General features: G+C 39.1%; 1 protein-coding gene across 5 annotated transcripts in view; it reads right to left on the bottom strand.

Annotated features, from left to right (window-relative positions):
• The window catches only part of LOC111650458 (ethanolamine kinase 1-like), a 35461-nt gene that overhangs the window by 5018 nt on the left and 11679 nt on the right, over positions 1–18764 (bottom strand). For 2 of the 5 annotated variants that reach the window (XM_087172348.1, XM_087172351.1), the window contains 6 exons: positions 16468–16616; positions 15868–15951; positions 13548–13708; positions 9342–9415; positions 8138–8340; positions 864–2232 (listed from right to left, as the gene is read on the bottom strand). In XM_087172348.1, coding sequence (XP_087028474.1) covers positions 8169–8340; positions 9342–9415; positions 13548–13708; positions 15868–15951; positions 16468–16616 — 640 coding nt within the window. In that variant the 3' untranslated portion in view covers positions 864–2232; positions 8138–8168. Of the gene's footprint in view, positions 1–863; positions 2233–8137; positions 8341–9341; positions 9416–13547; positions 13709–15867; positions 15952–16467; positions 16617–18764 lie in introns of those variants that run through there. The other 3 variants (XM_087172350.1, XM_023400363.2, XM_087172352.1) reach the window with 3 other exon arrangements.

The following is an 18764-nucleotide window of genomic DNA, read 5'->3' on the forward strand; positions in this document are numbered from 1 at the left end:
GGGTGGGTGGAGTGGGTGCAGATGAGGTTCCTAATTTGCAAAATTCTTTGTCCATAATTCCTAATGGCCTGTCTGTTCCTTTGCAACTGTTTTATTTAAACGATGAACGACTTAATCAATACTAACTGCATTTCAGTAACAAATGGAGCATTGTATTCATTTAGTTACAACATCAGTCACATGATGCTGAATATATTGGCATCAGCTGATCAAAATCCTGCTGGTGGTCCGGGTCTTTGTTCACTGAGGAACTTTAGAGTGATGAAGCCTCCACCAGCCGCAGCTCTGCTGGGTTTCATTATTCACACTGTTGACACTGAATCACGGACTCATGATTCACATGATCTTGAACTTGAAACGTCCCAAATGATGAGGGCGGGATCAGAATAGTATTAAACTGACTAACTGTCGCTGCAGACCCTGTTCATGACAAATACTGTGACGCGTCTAGCAGGAAAGTATTTATACAGTTAAACTGTATTAGTTGCGGCCGCAGCATGTACAGTATGTATTTCCTCTCTGGGCCCAGCGGACCGACTTCTCATACCTCACTGAACCTAATGGAACCGAGCCAATCAACCAATCAGTGTCATTACTGTCACCTGTGCTAGTTCTCATGTGACAAGTCTAAACGTCTGCTGCGACCTGCTGGCCTGTAAATCCTGTTCAGCTGGTTCAACTTCAAAATGTTTCTGACTTCATTTAAAGTTAAATAATTTGTTCAAAATCTTTAAGTTGTGAAAATGGAAAACCAACCAAGGTGAGTTCATTCAACTTGAGAAAACAAGCTCAAACACAACATGCGAGGCTGCTCCCAGTGACCTTCTTACATTATAAACATTCTGACTGAACGGAAACAACCATAACTTCTCTCAGCATGTATTGTATATGTATGTATATATATATACATGTAACACAGAGCAAGTTCCCATCATGTGTGTTCATAGTTCATTCATTCAACTCATCCGTTCATGTAAGAAGAATTACAGTCAGGTGAATTCATGTTTGTAAGTTCTGAAGTGGTCTGAAAATAAAACTAGATCCTGTTTTAAGTTGAATTCACTTAATGAAACTTATATATTTATGTAAAGTTAATAAAGATTATTTGATTCCAATAAATTCCTGTTTGATGTTTTCCAGTGTAGAAGTCCTTCCTACACGTCTTGCCAACCAACCATCATATTCTTTTATTACAGTAGATGTAATGTAGATCGTCTTCTTGTATCATACATTGATCTGAATTGTAACACACTCACTGACTCAGTGAACATTTCAGACAAGTTAATGACCTGCAACAAGGAAGCGTGTGGTAAGGACATCAGTGTAGTGTGTCCCCACTGTTAGGTAGACTATGGTATTTAAAGAAAAGGAAAGTTACTTATATTCAAATCAAAATGACCCATTCAGAAAGAGTCTGTTGGAGGTGTAGCAACAGCACTTTCAGTCGGTCAGGGAGCAAAGACGCTTTTTACAGTGACTTTTGGGCTGAAGCACTTTTATAATGTGGACAAATAGGTGAAGCATTTCACAATTTACTAACGTAAGGACAAATTTGTGACATGATTTATGTAAAATCAGAATTAAATACTGTCTTTATACACTATTTTGACACAAATAAGCTATTTAGTGCTTGATGAACATCCGTGAGGTGCCGACAAAGCAGCTTAACATGTCCTAAGGAAAGAGACAGATTTAAAATAACGCACTACTCGGTGCAGTAAATAAGTTGAAATGAAAACTTGTTTTCCATCAGAACTGGGGTACGCACTGAATAAGCCTGCAAATAACTCTCTTACGGGTTTTATGATCAGGCTCAGTTTTTGTGGCTTTATGCGACCCGGCTAAATGTGGGAACAATTAATGTGTTTCTGGCGTCAGTCTCATCTCAATTTGCCAAATAAGCTTATCGGCATAGTGACTGTGGTAAAACAAATATTTTAGAAATCACAGTGATAGCAAAACATATTAACTCACACTTCAGCCTGAAATAACAAACAATGGGGAGCACTTTTATAAGCTTATTCTGTGCCTTCCATCCACAGACGATATTGTTCAGTGCAACAAGGAAGGACACGGTCACATCAGTCAGAACTCTTCTTGGATACACGGAGCAGATGAGGATACCTCTCATTTAAAACACGTTGGTCCTTTGTCCTCTGTCTCTAGTTCATTGTCAGGCCAAAATATTCCTCTTTCTTCTCAAAGTAGAAGTTGAGTCGTGCTGTGGCGTATCTGGGAGGAGAGCAGAGGGCAGAAGACAGTCGTCAGGGGAACACAGACAATTTTGTAAAATGGCAGCATTTCAAGTCTCCTGCTCTATGATAACAAAGTACTGGCTTCAAATCTGACCCTGGACTTTTATTGCATTCCTGTCTGACATTCTAGTCTTTTTTCTATAGGTTTTAAATTCATACAAACACAATACAAATACATAAATCTATCCTCAGCTGACCTGCCCCTTATGCCAGCAACTATGTTGATAATAGTAAAAAGGTGTTTCATCTTTTAGAGTGCAGTGTGTGCTGTGTTAAACTCAGGCAGGTATAAGGAAAAAATGGATAGATCAATAGATAAACGGACAAGGATGCAATGAATTCCTCTGAAAAGTGACCAGACTCGAAAATCATACTGAGTTTAATGAAGGTGGATTCATGAAACATTCACAAACCGAACCCAAGACCCAAGATGAATGTCCAGACTCTACTTATATGGATTTTTATACACTTTACATAGTTAATTAAAATATAAAAATGATTGACTTTCTAAAACCACTCTCTTGTCACTTGATACAGTAGGAATTTGATTATCAAAGGATGAGTGTACATTAAACGTAACAACAAATATCCCATTTAGTTAGTTACTTCAAATATCACACAAATGTATGAAATAACTTAAACTGTTGTTTATACACAATATTCCATACACATTACAGCTCTGAGTCCACATTTAAACAAATAAAATTACATGCTCATGCTGGAAAATCAAGTCTGCAACACAACTAACTTGTCCATGTCTGTACACAGTAAATTAAGATCATTAAGCAAAATCTTATTGGATTAAAGGACAAAGCAGAACATTTCAAATTGGCACTTTTGTTTTGTTTGTAAAGTTTCCTCTGGTGCAGTGGCTCTGTCAGACCAAGGACTCACAGAACATCTAACTTCCCAACATCAACAAGACCAATAACCTACAGCTTCAGCAGTGCTGTGGTGAACTCGTGTGGAAAAGTGTCAGCTGGGACAAAGTTTTCATCATCAGCACTTGCATCAAGTCGCTGTACCTTGTCTGTTGTGTCCATTGTGTCGGACGTTTCATTTGATTTTCTTTTCAATGACCAGGTCTTAAGAGTTACTACTGATAACTGATTGAACTGATTAAGCACCATCCACATTTCCTTTTAAATGATCATTTCTGACGCGCATCGTAAAACATAAACTGTAAACTGTCGTATAACGTGAGTAGACAGTGTCGCCAAACGGCTCGTTGCAGTGAAGTCCAACAACACTGCAAAACAGCCAGTTCAAATAATAATGTTCGAATTTACATACCAGTTGATTTAATAGTGAAAACAACACGTGTGTACTGCTCCTACAGGGCTTTGTGGACACTCTTAAAACATGATATTTTAGGGGCGTCGAGTGGCGCAGTGGGTTGAGCAGGCGCCCCATATGTAGAGGCTAGTCCTCGCTGACCTTGACCTTTGACCTTTGACCACCAAAATTTTATCAGTTCACCCTCGAGTCCAAACAAATGATTGTACTAAATTTTGAGAAACTCCCTCAAGGTGTTACTGAGACATTGTGGACAGACAACCCAAAAACATACGACCTCTGTCTGTGGCCGTTGCCGACGGAGATGCATACATTTTTTTTTTTTAAATTAGCAGGAAACTTTATTTAAAGGTGTAATCCTACGATTTAGTATTGCACTCGTCATTAAGTCAGGATTATGCTGTAACTTGTAATAAGAAATCTTGAAGTGTAAAGCATGAGCTGAGATGACCCGGATGACATCACTATGACATCATCAGGGGTCATTTTCTCAGACTTGAAAACGCTTCTCCAGAGCATCACACAACATCAGAGTTGGAGTAACCTGATCTTTTCATGTGTGAAATTAGAGCAGTGCTTAATGTGCATAATGACAGGTGTCTCAATACTTCACAAATGTGGAAAATATAACAATAAAAATGTTAAATATGGTATATGTGTGTCATGTTTGAAGCAGTTCTTTAAACTACTTGAAAATCTCTTTCACATATCTCGCGATGAAGTTCCCCTGGAGCTTTCAGAACATTCACTGCGCTAAAGTGATAATGTGTTTTTCTAGTGCTCACCCCAGGTCGCACAGCGGGCCCTGCTTATAGCTCAAGGTGTGCAATGTGTTTTTGTTTTGAAAACTTGCATAATATAGCATCAATTCCCCGTTAAATAAAGCTCTGAGTCTGAAAGCTGTGCCAAAGCCATTTCAGAACTTAACTGTGACAAAAGTGATTTTGTATTTTTTCAAACCATATTATCGAAAGCTTCAATAAATCTGATGTCTGAGTACGCTGTTGCCCTTGGCCATTATATTCTACCCTTTGAAATTAAGTGAAGTTTCAAAGGCACAGAAAATGGGAGGAAAAGAGAGGAATTTGTCCTTTAATCAGTGCTTTTCGTTGAGCTCCTCGACGCAGAATCAGTTTTCTATCACTTATTGCCGGTGAGACAAAAAGATAATTCAGGCACATGCCTTTTAGTTACTTGTATTCCATCAAGCTCTTCCTTACCTGTATCTCTGGGTTCTGTCGTCTGCTCTTTGCAAGAGTTCTTTCTTTCTTGTAGTTTCTTTGCTTCACTTGTGGGTCATCTTTAGATATACAATACACACCAGTAGCTCGTTGAAAGAGGTAGGTGGTATATATAGTATGTATCCAACTTTAACCCTGTCTCCTAGATATTATGTTTCTATACAATAAGATTTGGGGGGATAGAAATCCTGACAGCAGAACCTGTATGCAATTTTCACTTCTCTCATTGTGGCTTGGCAAACGTTTTCTCTGGACAGACATGATTTTAAGTAAAGCGTGTGCTACAGAGGATGATTGACAGTTTTCTCTCATGAAGCCTTCTCTCCTCTTGATTGGACAAACAAAACACCTGTTGGGCTGTGACTGCATCTATGGCAGCTGTTCAGCTGTGAACATCACATTTCTCCATGACGATCTTCCAGATTCAGTTTCTGTTAATTATTAGGCAAAAGACAGAATCATGGATCAGTATAAATAAACTGAATTAAAAGTGGAGCCTTTACTTACTGTATTTCACTGCCTATGTGAGTGAAAATTAGAGTGTGTGAATGTGAAAAATGATGCAGCCACACTGGTTGTTTCGCATGACTCTGACTTCAGACAAAATGCAGATTTGTTCTGATCAAATCCATTATTAAATATTTTACAGTATCTCTCCTCATTGTTGTTAGCAAAGAGCAGTGTCCTAAACACTCAGCCGGCAAACACTCAGTAATTGAAACTTATCAACTTTATAGTATTAAAGCTTTTTTAAACTTACACATAGACTTTTTAAACTATGCAACAAAAATAAAAATCCTCTGCTATGAATAATGTTTTGTTCAAAATGTTTTTCACACATAAAAAGTGAAAAAAAAAAAAAAAAACTGGAAGCATTACTCTTACTTCCTCATTGAGAAATCTGGATCAGGCCTTGAGCCCCGCCCACCACCTGCTTGCTCCAGGTGGACAGGTGAAAGAGCAGAGAGCATCAAGACAGTTAGAGGAGGAAACATCAGAGAGACTCAGCCACATGTTTGAGCCTCAGTCAGACCCAGACTCAGAGGAGGAGTCTGAGACCAGAACCAGAGACTAGCAGACGGATCAGAGCGGTTAGCGTAGTTAGCATCTTTTATTTGTTTATGTTGTTTGTTAGCTTGTAACTGGCAGTAGCTGAAACAGTGTTAGCGCTTGTGCTAATGCTAACTCTCTCTCTCTGTATTGACAAGGTTTCAGGTTTATTTAGCCCCGCCCCCACAAGTTGACTGGTTCCTTAGGTTTGTGACGTATGAAACATTTGAATCTGTTTTTATGAGACACTGACTCATTGGTTCACTGCAGTTCAAGGTGGAAACACTCAGTCATGGTGTTGATGTTTATTTCACTCATCATGTCTCGTACCACAAAAAATAACACTATATAGACTGGGACCTTCTGTATTTGGATCAAGTACCAAAGCTGTTAATTCATTGTATCAGATACATATTTAATAAATATATTGGATTGGTTTTGGGATGAACACATACCCAGTATTAAAGGACTTGGATCAGGAAGCCAAAAACACTTCATGAGGTTTTTTGATTTCTGAAAGATGACCTGGTTTGTCACTGTATTGACTGTATGAGTTCTCCAGATTTGATCTAGTCTATATTTGTGCCAGATACTTTAAAGAACAGACACAATTTCTATTGAAGTGTTGGCGTGCATACAGACATCAATATACAGAGTCCTGTCAACTGATTTCAAATACATGTCCCATTAACTATCAGTCAGTAAGATGATGCTCTTATTCTAAAAAATAAGTCCTCACTCACATTAAAATGACACTTTTAAACTAACAGGATGCAAAATAATTGAACACCACTTGATAAATCTCAAAATCGTTGAGTGGACATTTAGTTATTTAAAATAAAAAGTCAAAAGAGTTTCAATGTAAGCTTCTACAAAAAAAAAACTCTGTTCAAAGCATTTTGCACTGTTAATCTAATTACCTGTCCCCTCCACACCCTGCATAAGTGAAATTACATGTGAGTACACCCATTTAGAAGAACAGCAGCCTTCACAGACAATCCCATTCATCCCTGTTTTTATTAAGGCCGACACCTAAAACTAGCGTGCTCAACGTTTATCATCATCAGAGATGAAACTGAGATGTTTTTCTATTTAGCAGAAGGAGAGGAAAATGAACTCCCTCCAAAGCAGGTATTCCCTTTCACAATGTGCTTTTGTGCACAATTCCCCCCAATTTTGCAGTCAGGCTATTCCAAACAGTGGGCCTCCTCCTCATTCATTTCCTCATAATAATGTCTTTGTCAAATAACGGCTCGCCTTGCCAACACGTCCACAAATCTAAACCACTGACTCGCAGACACTTTCAACACATGAATAAAATCATATAAGGAAAGTAAATACACACGGTGGAGGGAAGGCGGCTTTGCATTCCCCTTGTGGCTCCCTATTGTCACATCTACATCTGGCCCTGGTTAAAGCACAAGGCCCGGGCGACGCCTGTCACTCGATGGGAAGTCGGCGGAGATTTGGCTCAGGGGGATAACAGTGGGAGGAAACACACGCGCACACACCACACACACACACACACACACTCACACACAATGTTTTAACTCTAACTTATTATCTCTTCCCTCAACTGAATTTTTTTTTTTATCATCAAAGAATAAAGCAGCAGTGCAGTGTGGAGAAGGGATGTAAAACCTCATGGTTAAGTTAAGAGAAAGGATGTGATTCTGACAGGTAAATTAAAGTTAAAGCTGCTTTTATTCATTAAATCAAATGTTAAATCTTTTGGTTTCATGTTCCAGTCTCAATGCTCTGGTGGCGATTGATATTGTACGCTAATGCTAATATGCTAAGGCTATATCTACACTGATACTTTTACATTTTAAAATGGCATTTTAAACCGAAAACGATCTCCGTCCAGACGACTGTTTTAACTCTGTATCATCGTTCCCAAAAGTCTTAGTTTCTGCCCATCTAGACTTTTATACTAAAACAGGGTCAGCAGCGTTTCCAAGAGTCTCTGTTTTAGGGGCTCGAAAACTGCGGAGTGGTGCGGACACCAGGAGTAAATGTCGCAGAACAGATGCATAAAATGTTAAAACTAAAACTAAGACCTAGCTTCACTGACAAGCACCACACTGGCAGACACAGTTCAGCTTGAGTTGGAGAAAAATTACCTTGTATTTGTATGTATGTGTGTACTGTATATATATATATAAATGTGTGTGTGTGTGTGCGTGTGTGTGTGTATGTATTACAGGGACAGACCTGGTTCCCCGTGGTTACGGTTGCTCTCAGAGCTCATTTCAGTTTAACCCTCCAGTTGAAGAAATGTAACCCGACCCTCACCCTGCACTTTAGGACAACCTCAGCCGGCAGCTTAGAGGAGCAGACGTCTAGCAGGCGAGCGTGGCCCAGCCAGGGATGAGAGACGTATATGTAAGGGAGGACCGACGGCACGGGAACAATAGTGCCTCTGTGCCTCGGCACCCCTCTGGATCACATTTCCTCCGAGGTCCAGATCGAAATGAGGCGGGGGCCCTGTCGCTGATCTAGCAAGTGGGCAGAGAAAAGCCACACAGAGGGGAGGGTGCCGTATGTCAATAGTGATTAGGATCACGATCACCACTGTGGCGGGTGTGGGGCACACAGGGGAGGGAGAAAGGAGGGAAAAGTGGGGGTGGAGGGAAACATTTTGCCCTCCTGAACTTTATTGTCTGGTTGCTGGTAGTAAGGAATGTCTCCTGGACCTGTTTAAAGACAACTAGCCCCTGTGTGGATTATAATATGTTTAGAAATAAAAGAAATTAATTTTTCTTGAAAGTCTTTTTGAAAGCTCGGCCTTTCATCTTTTTTTTTTTTTCGCTGAAACGGTTTAAGAGTGAAGAAAAGCAGAGAATTTCATGTGTAAACATTTTGTCTGTATTTAGTAGTGACAAGAGGAGTAGGAGCAGTGAGCTTGTCCTGCCTGTTTTATGCCAGATTCTGGATACACAAAGTCTTGAAGCACCGCTGGAAAAAAAAAAAAAGAAATATTTCCACACGCTGGGCTCAAGTCCCCAATCTTTTATTGCAATTTCTCTGCCAGCAAATTCTTCGTCAGGCGATCCTAATGAAGATCCTGTTTGTCTAAACACTGAAATAAAACGCTGAGAGCTTGAATTCAATGCTCAGGATGTGTTTTTCCACTTGTGTTTATTTAAGTGACGTATGATGATGTTAAGTGCTGTAATAAGGTGGTCCAATGAGTTACAATTTTCTTTGCGGTTTCATGTGTTTTTACATTAAATAACTGTTGAGGTGGTGTTAATGTGAAGGTGCTGCTTATGTCAGACGATGTCCATTTGAATAGTAGCAATTTGTAACCTGTCTATCTGTCGATGGACAAAACGTCACAGTCATACAGCTTCAGCAAGTGAGGACAAATGTTCATGCGAAGTGACGCAGACACACACTCGCTGCCAACTGTGGACACAACGTAACCACATGGAAAAATCTCCTGCTTTTTCTGTTTTCGTGGGACCTTTAAGCTGCTTCTGTCAGAGGTACTAACCTTTGGAAGTCAAAGTCGATGGATGAAAAGCGAGACTGCAGGATGGCCCAGAGACCCCAGAAGAAGTTGGACGCCTGAAGGAGAAGATAGAAAACTTTAAAGCACCAGAGTAGGAAGTTAATTTAGCCAGTTTGACTAGATTTCAAAGCATATTGTCAAGATTTGACACATTTGCTTGAGATAATCCAACACTGAGTCGAAGTAGAATTTGATTTGAAAAAATAATCGAATATATATATAAAATAATATAATAATAAAGCGCTATAGAACATAACAAGAGCAAGGCCAGACTTTATACTGGGTATACTGGATTAGGACTGGGGACGGTTGCAACACTTTTTGCATTTGTCTCAAAGACTATGTTGTAGGCCAACCAAACTTTTGTATATTAAACTTACATCTGTTTGTAATTACCCATACCATTTAGAGATGATAATACATGACATACAGTATCATTCACTATAGTTATTCGAATGGAAGAATTAAGGTGTTGAAACTGACCCCAAGCCTGAGGATAATTGCAACATGGAACAGAGATGGTTGCAACATATTAAAAATATGCAAAATTTATCTTTGCTTTTGTCTCAATTAGCATATTAGTCTGAAAGTATTTTTTTACAATAATATTAGTAATATTATTGTATTTAATATTATTTTTCAAATGCTAGTTATTGAGTTTTGTTTTGCATAGAATATAGTACAATTTTTTGATTTTATTGCTTATGATGAACAGAACAGGCTAATATAGGGATAAGAGGCTAACAAAATAATTTGCTCAATATTATATAATAATAATAAAATAATTGGTTGAACTTTATCATTATTATTATCTATTCATATAATTTGATAATGATTTGACTGCTTAGCTTGGGGACAACAACTTGCAACTGTCATCACCCCATGAGCATGACAGAACATCATGTGCTAGCTAAACACACTCACCTTAACACATGCTAACCAAGTAAGTTTTGATTAATTCATACAAAAGGTCAGGACAGCTTGAAAAAAAAATCACTTTCACATAAAACAGATTTTTTTCAATAAATGCAGCAGCACGTGTCGAATGTGTCTTCTGTCTTTGTGGTGGGAGGAGGGTCTAACTGAGCATGTGCAGAGCGAGTGTCATCACTCTAGCATTTTTCTGATTGGAGGAATAAGACTTGTTGCTTCCATCCCCTGTTGCAACTGTCCCAGTTTCCCTTACCTAACTCAATTTACATGTTGCTACATGTACCACACAATTAAAACATTTTCCATTGTTTCATTTTGTTGCTCTCATTTTGAATAATGTATTTCTTTCTGCAATATATACATATCTATATCTATATAGATATATATATATGTGTGTGTGTGTGTGTGTGATTTATTAAAACTAAAGCAGTCACATCAAGCAACTTAATGTAATGTGCTTGCACTCTCAGTTCAAAACATGATGTTGTCTTTGAAGGAAACAGCAGCTACAACGTGTGAAGACCATACAATACTCAATTCACCCCTTTAATCCAATTAAAGCTTCAAAAGCACACTTCTTCTTGCCCCACCCCCCGCCCCTGCAGGGAGGTCACAGCGGGGTCAGATGTCAGCGCCTTGCTCAAGGATACGTCAGTGAGGCAAACGCTTGCTGACGGAGACCGAACTGGAGTCATCTAACTGAATGATAGACTCATTAAGGACTGGGAGGTGTTTTTAAAGTGTAGAAATCTGGATCACATTGGTGGTTTTACACTGTGGTGCACGTAAATCAAACATCACAGGTGCTGTATGGTTTCACTAATATTCAACTTTGTTTTTGTGTCATGTTTTGCTACATTCCCTGTGCTACAGAGCAGAACTGTAAAACCACACTTCAGTGACCTCCAGTCGTCGTGTTATAACTGCTGCTGCTGCTGCTGCTCAGTCAGGATGACAAACCTCTGTATTGAATGGTTCCCTCCTTAATGGCTTTGCTCACTTAGGCTTGCGGACTTCCATGCCTCCATAAATTTCTGTTGTTCTCCACCCTTATTGTAAATCTTCTTGGTAGGACCACTAATAGCGAGTCCTAATAAGATCCAGACAGGCCTCTGTTCTGTGGCCCAGTGATATAATCACATTTTTATTTGATAATCAAATAAAGGGTGGAATGAAATACTTGAAGAGCAATGTGCGGTTTTCCCTTGGCTTCGCTCCCCCTCACTGGCAGATTTTCATCTCTAATCTCTGTCTTTAGTGGGAGAGAGAGATTGAGCGTGTTTCTATTATGATTAATAACTGCTCTCCATTAAGAGAGCATTAGTCTAACACTAAGCAGAGGCCGTGGGTGACAGGGAGCCATTGAGAAAAACGAGATGAGAGACGTGTAAGGGAGAGTGACATCACAGAGCCGCGGGCTATAGCCTCAACATCACGGGGGGATCCCTGCGGAGGGGAGGATGAGTCGTAAAGACCCCGTGGTGTCCTGGCACAGTTCACCAAGGATTAAGATTGGAGAGAGCCAGCTTCACGCCGCAGAGTTTTGGCATCCCGCCAGGCTTTGTCAATGCCACACAGCTTCCACCACAGCAGACTGCTTCCCTTGGTTCCTGAGTTTTCACCATTCATGTGTATCATTAACGACCGACACTTCACTATGGTGCGACTTCAATGTACTTTGATTATTCCAAGATTTTACCAAGTGACATGAAAGTGGCACAAAGAGATAAAATCATATTTAATTTAATTGACAAAAGAAGGAATAAAAAAAAAGAGAATATTAAAAAGAATCAGATTGAATTAATAATTACTGTTGTCAAAGCCAGTTTAACATAATCGATGATATCTTCTGGTTTTACCAGATGTGATGCGAGATGATTTAAACATCTTGTCAGATCTGTATCTGTAATGAATGGTCAAACCAAGTGTGGACAACTTTTACTGTGCCACTTCTGATGACAATGGGAGCAGTGCTGCAATAACAATTGTTTTATTAGCTATTAATCTGATAATTGACTTGATTAATTGTTTTATGTACTGAAAAAAATTCCATCAGTTTCCCAAATCCCAAAGTGACGTCTTCACATTGTTTGTTTTCTTCAGACAAACATACAGGCAGTTCATTTACTATCAGAGAAAACCACATATTTCATTTGAGAAAATTTCTCTTAACAATTAATCGATTATCAAAATTGTTTTCAGGTCATCATAATATTTCATTTTATCATAAGACGAGAAGAGAAATTATACAAGGGACCTTGAATGTTTTGTTTCTTTTGTCTTTGGATGGTTGATAATGAAAAGTTAATGAAGTGAATAACTGTAGTTAATCAACGTTTAGCTGCTGCTGCACGCTGTATATTTTTAAAGAAAGAAGTTTCAGCCCGACACCTTGAAACGATGAAACCAGACCCTGTGATTGTCTCAATTAACAGGCTCAGTGTCCCTCACTTTGACACACGGCTTGTCAAAACCAGCCGAGCTGGAAACTTGGCTTGTAAAGCGTCAGTGATCAATTTCTCCCACTTCCCTCGAGTCCTCCTCGGTTTGTCATAGAAAATCTGATTTCAATCAACATGATGTTATCGCTCCTCTCACTCCATTCCAGGCCATATTTCTTTCCCCCCTCTCTCTCTCTCTCTCTCTCTCACTTCTCCCTCTCTGGTTTTTGGCCGCGACACAAGTTATTTTAAAAAGTAATATGCCTTCTCATCATTTCTGGACAATTTCAAGAGAAATTGGTCAGACAATTCTACATATTGTGTTGAGCTATGAAAGCACTTTTAGACAGATAGCCCAGCACCACTTGAGCCACCAAAGAATGAAAATTGTGGTCATAAGAAAAATAATTTTGGCTGCTGTCTTTCATTTTTCCCTGCGGCAGTTTCTAATCAACTCAGATGGAGTCCATCAAACTCTGAGCAGCGGTCGGTCAGCTGTGGACCGGCTTTGGTTTTTCTTTGAGGAGTTTTTTTTTTCTTCTGGGTGCTGGAAAAGTAAATTGTTAAAATGTGATGGTGAGGTGTTGCCGCCCTGCCATTTTAGAGGGCTGCACAAACACATATGGATATTGCTGAAATGGGAACACTAATCTCATAATATTGAGATATTTTAGTCCCTGCAACAGCACAACTTTAAGAAAGGAAATAACTGTTGAGAGATTTGTCACTTTTCAAAGTGTGTCCAAAGTGCTGAGGCACTACATAATGACATATTTCAACATTTCAACAGAGTCAGGGGGAGACAGACACTCACCAGTGAGAATTTGCAGACTTGAATGTAGAGCTGCGTAACTTCTGCCTCTGTAACCGTGACCTCACGTCCTGCGCTGTGCTTGTAACTCTCCAGATAGGCCGTCAGCCAGTCCCTCTGCAGCTCCCGACTCGGATACAGGCTGTAGTTAACATCATTCACACCTTCAACACACGCACGCACACACACACACACACACACAGTAGAACTTATGTCAATGTGAAAATTCAACACAAAGACTAAAATAACTGTCAGTTTTGAAGATTTGCCACAGAACTACATCATTTCATCTCCTCAGTCAACAGTCCACACGATGGTTCAGTGAACATGATGTTACAAACACATATAGTAAATTGCCCAGTTTGTGACAGCACCTTCAGCTCAACACTGATGTGGTGCAAATGAAAAGTACAACATGGAGATAAAAATATAAGGACAACAGATATTGACTATCAATTACTTTTACAATAGATTTCTCAATTGACTGTTTGGTTTTAAAAATGTCAGAAAATAGTGAAATAGGCCTTTCCTATATTTTGTGAGACAGACACTGTCACATGTACTAACTGAGTACATTTACTGCTGTACTTCAGTATTTACATGTTATTACTGCTTTTTACCCCCACTGTATTTATTGGACACCTACAGATACTAGTTACTTTTAAATGAAGAGTTTACATGGAAATCGCTATAAGTTCATATAATATGTTACAGATGGAACTACTCAACAGTAGCTTACATTCAGTATCATGGTTGAGATTGGCTCTAAATTGTATACAGCAATTATTTTTTTTGAAGTTATTTTTTGGGGCTTTTCTCTGCCTTTATTAAGAGTTGCAGTGAGAGAGATAGACAGGAAAGTTTGGGGTGAGAGAGCGGGGATGACATGCAGCAAAGGGCCGTGGGATTCGAACCCACCCTTGCGGTAAAGTCTGAGTCCTAATGATACGTGCTCTACCGGGTGAGCCACTGAGCAACAATTATAATCTATTCATGTATAATAATATATATATATAATAACACCCGCAGGGGCATTTACCTGCATTTAGTTTTGATACTTTCTAAAATAATTTAAGTAAGATTTGTTTTTGCAAAGACTTTAATGCAGGACTTTCACTTTTACAGCATGGTATTGCTACTGTTACTTTAGTAAAGGCTCTGAACACTTTCTGCATATTAAATTTCACACAGTACCAGAAAATAAGAATTATGGAAACTGGATGACATTAATGTTTCAGTTGAAAAATTAGTTTTATAATATCAGTTAAAATTAAAGAGTGTTTTTAGCTGTATTTTCCCTCCACATATGAATATTTGTGTGACATTTTGCTCATTCCAGCAATAATTAGGCATCATGATCAGTTTTTAAAGATCGCATATTTTACACTTTTCCTGTGTTTTATCTGAAGTGTTGATCCACAAGAAGATATATTTGTGGTTTTAAGAGCCAAAAACCATCTCAGTGTAGTTTTACATCTCCTCTCTCAGGCTTCTCTCTGGAGCTCTAGAAACAACAGGTCAGTGAGCCAATCAGAAGAGAGGAGGCTCTCTTCCATTTTAGAAGAGAGGAGGCTCTCTTCTGATTGGCTCACTGTTTTCTGAGTGATCTAATAAAAATCTAGCAGATTTCAGGAAAACACTCAAAGAAACCAAATCCCGCAAGGTTGAATGTTGGGTCCAGGTGGGCGGGGCATGGGGTCTGACTGAAAGCGGTGACTGCTCTGTTGTGACATCACAAAGTTCCAGAAGTCCTGACGGCTGGTTTTAAGGCTCAGTTTCTGAATACAGGCTGTGTGCATTTCTCTGTGGACTGAGGCTTTGATACTTTCACAGTATTAATATAGAACCTAGACCTGATCTATAATCAAACAACACATGGAAATATCACTTTATAGAATATGGGTCCTTTAAGGGTCAAGGGTCAAGAACAACACAGCTAATTTTCAGATGTGACTTCAGTTACAGTCACTTTGAGATGGTGAGCATTGACATGAAAGCTGTATTGATCACAAGTGTTCGATCACTTCAATCTAAAAGTGTTAAAGTGAAGATTCATTGTGTCACAGCTGGTACATCACTGTCTCTATTATCACCAGACACAATACATACTGAAGACAGCAATTTGTCTTGGCAGCATCAGAGGGAGGAGGACATAGTGTCATGGTACATATCGGCAGAAAGATAAAATGATATCATAGTTAAGGAGATTGCACAAACTGAGTAGTCATTCTGCATATCACATGCTGTATATACAACAGCTATTCCACATCAGTCTTATATGTTCTGGCAGATTGAACTTGTTTTCATCATGACACAAACCTACCGGCAAATTCATTGAAGTGATTTCCAATATCGAAGGCCTGGTAGTTGTAATCGGCGTATTCGTAGTCAATGAATTTCACCATTCCTGATGGAGGAGGAGAGAGAGGGAGAGCAGCAGCGGTTACCAGGGCAACATGACGAACACATCTCAGGTATAGCTGACTCTCCTTCCTTTTATTGAAAGTACAGAACCTTGTAGGAGTCAAAGGCACAAGGAGTTTCTTTTGACTGAGAGTCGCCCATGGCATCTTTGTAAAATGTGTGAGAAAAAATAAACTCATAATAAAAAGGATAAAACAAATGAGATAAAATATTTAATAAAATGGGAACAGGATTTCAGCAGTGCAAAGGTTTACCTCCGTGTGTAAAATAAAGGGAAGTAATATGAAGACTGTGAGCTGCATTATTTCAAACGGATGAAAAGAGACACATTCTTTTAGTTTAGCATTAGCCTCAGCAATGGACCGAGGTTCCTTCATCACAGAGCTACAATTAAAGGGTGGAGAATGAGGCAGTCTTTTATTCTGAAATGTTTTCACTTGGGTTTTGGCATCTAGTTGATGAAAATGTGCCCGTCAGTATGTGCAGGGCCGTTCCTCACCCTCTTTCTGGTTGTATATTATGTTTTTCGTCAGGAGGTCGTTGTGGCAGAGGACAGTCGGCGAGTCAGTCTGCGAGAGGTGTCTCTTCAGTGACTCCATTTCCGCTGACAGAGTCTCAAAGCTGGGCACCTCTAGCAGAGCCGCAGAACTGTAAGAGGTAAAAACCACTGACATTACTTTTTTTTCATGATGGAGAAGACAGGATTGTCTCTCCAACGTTTTGAGGCATGTTTCATGAAAGAGGAGTGTGTTTGATTCGTGGCTGTGGGTACAAGGCGGTTGTGTAGGTTGGCAGCACAAGTTCAGCTCCCGAAAGTCACTTCAGGTGATGTCAGTAAACCACACATCATTCATGATTAGCAATTTAGCCAGTGTGTGATGCTTCATTCCAAGAGCTTGAGCCTTTAGTTATCAAATTCATGATTTAGACATGAGACAGGTGTTATCATTAGTCAGCAAATATCCAAAACAGTCAGTCAGTGTTCTCCACTTCTAAAGTAATGCAGCTTAACTTTTACATTTTGTCACCACAACTTTACATGGAAGCAAAAATGACTGTTTCCACATTAAATTAAAGAATACTTTTGTATTGCGCACAATTTCTGCTTCACGGTGCATCTGGCTTTCTTGTAACTTCAGCCCTAGCAGCTGTGCACTGATTGCACTGTGGACAGAGGTGAAAGAAAATCCTGAATTCAAAATCTCACTTAAGTAAAAGTACAAAATTGAATTACCGGTGTAATTTAGGCTACTTAATGAACTGAACGTCTGGCAATCCACATGGAACCTGGTGCTACAGCATATCAAGGACCATTAGATCTGTCCCCCTAGTATCATATAACCGTGTACCTTTTTCACTGTTAGCACTGATGATGTGGAAATACTAGAGAATGCAGCCCTAACTTTATTTCATGGATTTTTTTTTTGCCCCCAGGAGGAAGGGTGGGAAGAGGTTTTGTTATTATCATACTTGAAATGTATTTTTTCATTTACTGTCCTTTTTGTAAGTGCTGTACATGTCAGCTTTATTTGAGTATGTTTTGTCATCCTGTTTTTCATTATGTAAAACAACCATAAATAGATGTTCAACAAAAATTAGGCTACTGAGAGTATTATAGGAGTAAATGTCCTTGTCCTGCAGACAAATGGCGCCTACGGTTGGTTGAATGATTGATACTGGTGTATTAATGTGGACAGAGTATCTCCCTGTTGTTGGATGCGCTGGAGTGATTTTAACTACATTATGTCAGACCTTAGGTTTCAAAATATGGAACATTTTTTCTCATTTAATATTAACATTCATCATTAGATTACATGAACATAAAATGAACAAGTTTAACAAAACTTGTTTATTTTGTTTGTCTTGGGATTAATAAAGTCTTATCTGATCTTATCTATTTAACTACAATCCATTCATCCCACGGTCAAATGTCCTGCCTGCACAGAGAGCAGCTGCACACACCACTTCAATCAGATTGTGGGTTGCCAAGTTGTGCTAACGGATGGGTTGAAATTGTGTGTACGTGTGTGGATTGTGCGTGGATTGTGCGTCTAGCCCGTGTTTCATACACAACCTGGCAAATTTGTTAATGTCAGACAAACATAGAAAACATATGGATGTATGTATGATGATTATTTATGATAAAGGTTGAGGGCCATGGCAGTAGGGTGCACAGGAGTGCTACAGGAGTGTTGGCAGGTAAGTATGTACTGTTGAGTAGTTTAACCTGTGACAACATATTCTATAAACTGATCACATGTTTTGGTCTTAATCTTAATTAGCAAATTAACCAGTAGTTAACAGGTACAGATGAAGTGAAGTAAAAAAAGTGCAAACATTTCCATCTGAAATCTGGTATATAATATAATATAATAATATGGAGTTTAAACTGTACTGAAGTGCTGCAGTTGAGTAAACGTATGCTACTTCACAGTCTTCAGAAGCATGTGACATGGGAGGGATTCCTCTTAACAATGACAAGTTAGTCAAAGATAGGACAAAGAAGAAAAGACATTAACTAGAAAGACACTGTAAGAACGTCTCATTGTACCTTTATGTTTTTTTTTTTTCCAACTATTCTTCTTTTCTCTGAAGGGTTCAGTGTAGCTGAGAACTTCCCCTCACACACTGTGACTCACGTGCATTTAAAGACTGTTCACCCTAAAAGAATTTGATTTTGTCTGGATTTCAACAGAGTTAGTGTCCTGTTGTGGGCTGAGGCTTGTCCACCACAGGTTAAAGGAAAAACACAGACTTTCAAAGGTTAATGTTTAAAATAGAAAAATCAGGATTTCA

This window comes from Seriola lalandi, unplaced genomic scaffold (assembly GCF_002814215.2).
Source record: "Seriola lalandi dorsalis isolate HSWRI2012SDOR001 ecotype SW California unplaced genomic scaffold, Sedor1 jcf7180002052274, whole genome shotgun sequence".
Classification (NCBI taxonomy): Eukaryota; Metazoa; Chordata; class Actinopteri; order Carangiformes; family Carangidae; genus Seriola; species Seriola lalandi.